Raw genomic sequence first — 6,804 nt, 5'->3', positions numbered from 1 at the left:
CAAAGAGGAAATAGTGAGTTTTACACACTTGGAAGAAATGAGAGGTGTACGCAAAAGTTATTGGCAGCAAGTTTAAAAGTGAGTTAAAATTTGGTATATCATATAGTACACTTGAGTGTGCGTGTTGCTTATCACAATTTTTTTAAATTAAAATACACCGGACAGGGACTTCCCTGGTGGTCCAGTGGGTAAGACTCCGTGCTCCCAATGCAGGGGGGCCAGACTGGATCTCTGGTCGGGGAACTAGATCCGGCATGCGTGCTGCAACTAAGAAAGTCCGCAGGCCATAGCTAAAAGATCCCGCATGCCACAACTAAGACCCAGAGCAACCTAAATAAATAAATAAATATTTAAAAAAAATACACCTGACATAATTTACCATCTTAACCATTTTTAGGTGTACAGATGTCATTAAGTACATTCATAGCTGTGCAACCATCACCACCATCCATCTCCATGAATCTTTTCATCCTGCAAAACAAACTCTGTACACCATAAACAATTCATCATTTCCTCCCTGCCCTAGCCACCTGCAATCACCAAAGATACTCTATAACTTCATGTCTCTATAACTCTGACTGCTCTAGGGTACCTCATACAAGTGGAATCATACAATATTTGTCTTTTTGTGACTGGCTTATTTCACTTAACATAATATCCTCAAGGATCATCCATGTTGTAACATATATCAAAATTTCCTTCCTTTTTAAAGGCTGAATAATATTCCGTTGTATTGTATACCACAGTTTATCCATTTATCTGTTGGACTCCAGCTTCTTGCACAGTTTGGCTTTTGTGAGTAATGCTGCATGAACATCAGTGTACAATATCTTTTTGCGACACTGATTTCAATTATTTTGAGCATATATACCTAGAAGTGGGATTGCTGGATCAAACGGTAATTCTATTTTTAGCTTTTTGAGGGACCACTATACTGTTTTCCACAGTGGCTGCACCATTTTTTATTCCCACCAACAATGCACAAGAGTTCCAATTTCTCCACATGCATGCCAACACTTAGTTCTTTTGATAGCAGCCATCCTACTGGGTGTGCAGTGGTTTTCAACTGCATTTCCCTAATGATTAATGATATTGAGTATCTTTTCATGTGCTTATTGGCCATTTGTCTATCTTCTTTGGAAAAATGTCTATTAAAGTCCTTTGCCCATTTTTTAATCAGACTTTTTTTTTTGGTTGTTGTTGAGCTGTAGGAGTTCTTTATATATTCTGGATATTAATCCTTTATCAGACATGATTTGCAAGTATTTTCTCTGATTTCATGGGTTGCCCTTTCACTGTTATGTCCTTTGGCTTATCACAATTATTAAAAAAAATAATTAAACATTAAAAAAATGAAACTTGGGGAATTCCCCAGCTGTCCAGTGGTTAGGACTTGGCATTTTCACTGCAGTGGCCCGGGTTCAATCCTTGGTCAGGGAACTAAGATCCTGAAAGCTGAGCAGCAGGGCCAAAAAAATTAAAATTTTTTTAAAAAGTGTAATTTGAATCAGACCTCTGAAGCTTCTGCCAGGGAGAAGCCAAGAACTTCTACACCGCCCTCCCATCCCCAGTCTCCTTCCCTGAACCCCCAATAGAGGATTCAGAGATTATAGATACTTCAGTTCTCGTATTTTCTCTTTCACGTGAACCTCCAAGAATCTATTCACCTCCATGCAGAAGACAGTGTGGAGGCACAGGAAAAAGGACATATGTAACCAGACAGTTACTGAAATAAGTAAGATAAGTTCTAGTGCTTATATCTAATGTACTGCAAAGTACAAATACCCAACATATGGGAGGATCTTAAAGTTTTCTCCTTGACAGTGATGGAGGTAGAATACATAATTTTATGAACACTTTTTACCATGAAGTTGATCTGGTCTACATCAAGAAATTGCCTTTTTCTAGTTTTAAATTAACACTAATGGCCTGCTATAATATCTAAAATGTGTAAAACTAAGTATGAAAGTAAACTAAAGGAGACTGTGGCCTGTTTTTAGCAGAATTCCCTTCTGCATGCCTGAGAGGTAGGAAAACTGTACTGCTGAATATCCACAAGCTAATCATATTTTATTTCTAAAGTACTCGATTCAATGTATTTGTAGTCACTTAGAATTTATATATTTTGCCCAGCTTTTATTAATTAACTTTTACAATATGTTCAGTATATATAGTTCTCTAGATAGTGAATAAAAGAGAAGACACACAAAAGACAGTTGCGAAGGATTGAAAAGTAAGTTACTATGAGAAATTTAAAAAGAAACTTAAGAAAGTGATTGTGGGACTTCCCTGGTGGCGCAGTGGTTGAGAGTCCGCCTGCCGATGCAGGGGACACGGGTTCGTGCCCCGGTCCAGGAAGATCCCACATGCCGCGGAGCAGCTGGGCCCGTGAGCCATGGCCGCTGGGCCTGCGCGTCCGGAGCCTGTGCTCCGCAATGGGAGAGGCCACAACAGTGAGAGGCCCGCCTACCGCAAAAAAAAAAAAAAAAAAAGAAAAAAGAAATTGATTGTGGGGTTCATCCACTGGACCACACTACTGCCAAGTAAGCTGGAAAAAACAACACTCTAAACTGAAAACCACAGACACTGAGGAACAGGAATAGTTTAAGGTGTCAAGAGGTCTTTATTGAAATAATAGCACAGTTACACTTCTAATACCCTTTCCACTTGTATACAATAGATTAAAAATGCTTGCTACATACAGTGCACAGACAGTTCAATAATTAGAACCAACTCAACTGCATTTGAAATAAATAAAATAAGCTATTTAATAATTTAAAGTAAAATTACTGTACAATATGAAAATAAAGATACATAAATGTTAGGATCTACAATGCCATAGAAATAAAATCATTATTCTGCATTACACAAAACAGTGCAAGAAAAGAATCCGAATAAGCTTTTGGAGTGCAAAGTTTAAATTTTCCATTTTAAGTTATCATGCAGACATAGCATTTCAAGCCACGCTATAGTCTATGGCCAAGTTTTTAATTTTGAAAAGGAAAAATGCTAGCTGGTAAATTTACTGTACCATCAAGTGTTGCATCACATAACGCTGCTGATCTGCCTACAGTACAGTTTAGAAGGGAGGTATCTTGTTGCATCCAAAAAATTGAAATTAACAAGTTTCTGAAGCAAACACGTTTACCTTTTAAGCCTGAAACAAAATAATGTGACAAAAGAGTAATTCTATCCCTGGGTTTAAGAAAAAAGAAAAGGCCTATACCACATAATGAACTAAGAAGCAGTTTTCCACGCATTTTTAAACTCCATAGTGATCCTTAGTTAAAACAACAATGTAACTCTGGGGAGACATATAAAATTCTGATCTCTAGCTGACAAGTGATACAATATCATGGGATTGTGAGAAAAGCAAAAGTAATTTCTGAATATCTATGTTTAATCTGTGTAGAACTTGGTTGCATTACATGTAATAATACGCTTAAAGTATAGTTCAGTTTCAATGTGTATATAAAACTGTCATTTAGGCGAAGACCAAGGAATGCATTTAATACTAAACTGTAAACACATCGGCCACCTTGACTTAGAGTGCACACTGACAACATAAGAGCTCTTCCGCAGACTTTGGCAACAAGACTACATACAGCAGGTCACAGCAGCACGAGCTCACATGGAAGACTGAAAGCACTGCAGAATAACACCACCCAACAGCTCCTATCACAGGGATACGTAGTAATAAGGGGCCTCCTCGTGCTAAGACACCTTCCAGGTCAGTCCGTGTTCTTCAAATTTGTAATGTTCACAACTCAGTAGTCTTAATTCTGTGCCCTCACTGCATAGACTGACATTGGCTGTACTCTATCCACTGTATGTCCAGAGGGTTACAGTTCTGTCTGCAGAGGACGACAGGAAGGAAAGATCCTGGGTGTGCCACCTGCACTGAATGACTTTGTCCTTGTGTTCCCCCACCACCATGATAGGAAGCTGTTTAGTGAGGTCTCCTAAATTAAAGAAAAGAGATTTGACTTACAGTACAAAATATGTATAGATTTCATAGACTTCCTATTACTTTAAGACATTACAGTATATAAAAGCCTAATACATTAATATAGTACACTGAAAAGTTTAAACAGTTTAAATTACTGAAGATCTAATTATGTGAGCAGTATTTGGTAACATATACACAGCAACATGACACGGCTGCCACTCTCTCCTTGAAACTCTCTCCCCTTGATATCCCCCTGACTTCAGTGCCACTACACCTCAGCCTCCTTTGATGTTTGTCCTCTTCTTCCTGAGTTAAAGTTTGGTGAATCCCAACAGTCAGCCTTCAAATTTCTTGTTCCCTTTATACCTCATCTCCTATGAAATTTCACCTAGTACCATACTACCACAGCCATTTATATACTTAAGATTCATGCACATTTCATCTCCAACCTTGACTTCTCACCTGAGCTCGACTAGTAGACCAACAGCTATCTGACATCTCACTTGACTGCCTTGACAGTCATCTTAAGTATAACTTGTTTAAAACAAACTCTTGATTTTCTTGCCTAAACCTGTTCCTCTCCCTACCTGTCTTCCTCATCTCAACGGTACCATTTGCTTGCTCATGCCCAAAACCTAGGAATCAGCACTGATTCCTTTTTCCCTCACTCCCCAAACTTAACAGAAACAAACTAAAATACATCCGTAATTCAGTCACTTCTTACTACCTCCACCTTTACAACCCTAGTCCAGGCCACCATCATCTTCCACCTGAATTGGTCCAATCGCTTCCTCACAGATATTTATACTTACACACTCTCCCTATAATTCAAAATTATTTTTAAAATTTACAGACCATATCACTCCCTATTTTAAATCGTCCAAAGGATTCCTATTATGCTTTTTAAAATGCCTACAAAACCCTGCCTCTGATTTATTCTCCTGCCTCTCTCTCCCTCGGTTCACTAAGTTCCAGCCACACTGGAACTTAGCAGTGTCATGAGCAAGCCAAATCCATTCCTGCCTCAGCACCTTGACCGTGCTATGGTCTGTTCCTAGGGTCCTGGCACAGCTTGTTCTTCTCACCAGGTCTCTGTGCAAATGGCACCTCGCTGGTGAGACCTACTCTAGCCTGTCCAGCACAGTCTTCCCCTAGCCACCCTGTCACTCTCTCCTGCCTTGCTAATCGTTTAACAGCACTTGCCAATACCTAAAATTACACTGTTTACTGGTTTGCTTTTTACTGACCTCTAAAATGTAAGCTCCATCAGGAAGAAAGTTACCTGTCTTATTCATCTCTGTCTGTCCCTAGTTGGTACACAGTAAATATTTGCTTAATGTATGTTTAAAAACAAAACTAGATACTGAAGATATAATTATACAGATTATACACTATGTTATTTTAAAGTAGCAGCAGGAGTATTGATACATAAATGTATATTTTAACATCTACCATCATTGAACTCAAAATGACTCAGTATAAAAAATGTTGATTCTTTTAAATACTGTAAAAACTATTTAACAATAAGACTATTTGCTCAATTTAATAATTTGTTACAATTCTTCTCAATACATTTACCAAGTAATTTGCTCAGCAGAAGCTACAAAACTAAAAGTTGAAAATGTTGTATAGTCAATCACACTAGATTAACATAAAAGAAAGATTCCAAATAGAATAGGAAAGACTAAAAAAAAGGAAAGAGGTCAATTTCCATCACCTTGTAGGTCTGTCACCTTTATTTTCATATCATAGGATCCTGTTAGCAAGTAGTGAGCTCCAGGAGAGAATCGAACAGAGCGAACATCACTGGAATGAGGGTGGTAACTTTGTACCATTCTTCCTCCTCTTATGTCATATAACATGCAGCTGGAATCTTCTTGTCCTGTGGCTAAGAGACGGCCACTGGGATCTACAGCTACAGATGCCACTGCACTGCCTGTATAGCAGGAGGAATGGAAGGTTCGATATGCAAAAATCAATATAGCTCAACTACAACAGCTACTTATGTTCACTGAACCATACACTAAAGATTTAATGTAGCTTATCAATACTGTTCCGTTATGGAAAAATCCAAACTGTCAACCAATAAATACTTGCATCCTTTTTTTAGAGGATATGTGAAGCAAGATTCTGTGAGAAATGAGAAAGCTCCTTTTTTTTGTCCTTTGGGGAGAACCCCCTGGAGCAGCATTACCTATAGTGCAATAGATGAGCCACTTTTCCTAACGCAGTGTTTTCACTACTGGGTAAGTGTCCAGAAATTCTCCCATACCCAGCTCAGAGTCTAGTTGGGGGAACAAAAGATTAAATAACAAAATATGTTTTAGGACACAGTGTGGGAAATATCTCTAAGCAACATATGATTAACCGCCAACAGGAACTGAACAAAAAATAAGCTCTGAGTCTACAGGTTGGACCCTTGACTCTAGGCCACGGAATAATGCCTCCATGGGGGTGCAAACTGGTTCTCAGAGGACAAAAAAATCCTAAATATTAACAATGGTTTGTACCCTTCGAAGTTCAGCCCTACCAAACCAAAATCTCATTCCTTAGTATTTAATTTCTTTTGTTAGGAAAAAATTTAATTTTGTTTTTCTCCTTAAGGAAAGCAATAATGATAAGGTTGAAGAGCACTACTCTAGACCAAAGTGGCCTGCGAAGACTTAACAGAAAAAAGGGATATAAGTTAGATCTTGAAGAATAGTAAACAGTATAAATAAGAGAGAATGTGTTTACATGTATTACACATATATGTAATTAGAAATAATCTTTGCTTGAATTTTTGATAGAGAAAAGAAGAGGCTATCAGGAGGAATTACATGAGAAACTGTTTAAAGGAAAGGAATAAAAACGTT

At 38.1% G+C, this 6,804-nt stretch overlaps 1 protein-coding gene across 3 annotated transcripts in view; it reads right to left on the bottom strand.

The window, feature by feature from the left end:
- Positions 1-2,603: 2,603 nt before the first annotated feature.
- Positions 2,604-6,804, bottom strand: part of WDR47 (WD repeat domain 47) — a 56,413-nt gene continuing 52,212 nt past the window's right edge. For all 3 annotated transcript variants that reach the window (XM_081225757.1, XM_081225756.1, XM_081225758.1), the window contains exons 14-15: positions 5,667-5,885; positions 2,604-3,962 (exon numbers count right to left, since the gene is read on the bottom strand). In XM_081225757.1, coding sequence (XP_081081883.1) covers positions 3,820-3,962; positions 5,667-5,885 — 362 coding nt within the window. In that variant the 3' untranslated portion in view covers positions 2,604-3,819. The remainder of the gene's footprint in view (positions 3,963-5,666; positions 5,886-6,804) is intronic.

The sequence above is a fragment of the Mesoplodon bidens genome (assembly GCF_964165515.1).
Source record: "Mesoplodon bidens genome assembly, chromosome: 2".
Classification (NCBI taxonomy): Eukaryota; Metazoa; Chordata; class Mammalia; order Artiodactyla; family Ziphiidae; genus Mesoplodon; species Mesoplodon bidens.
The sequence above is the reverse complement of the archived record's forward strand: the minus strand, read 5'-3'. Positions and strand labels throughout refer to the sequence as shown.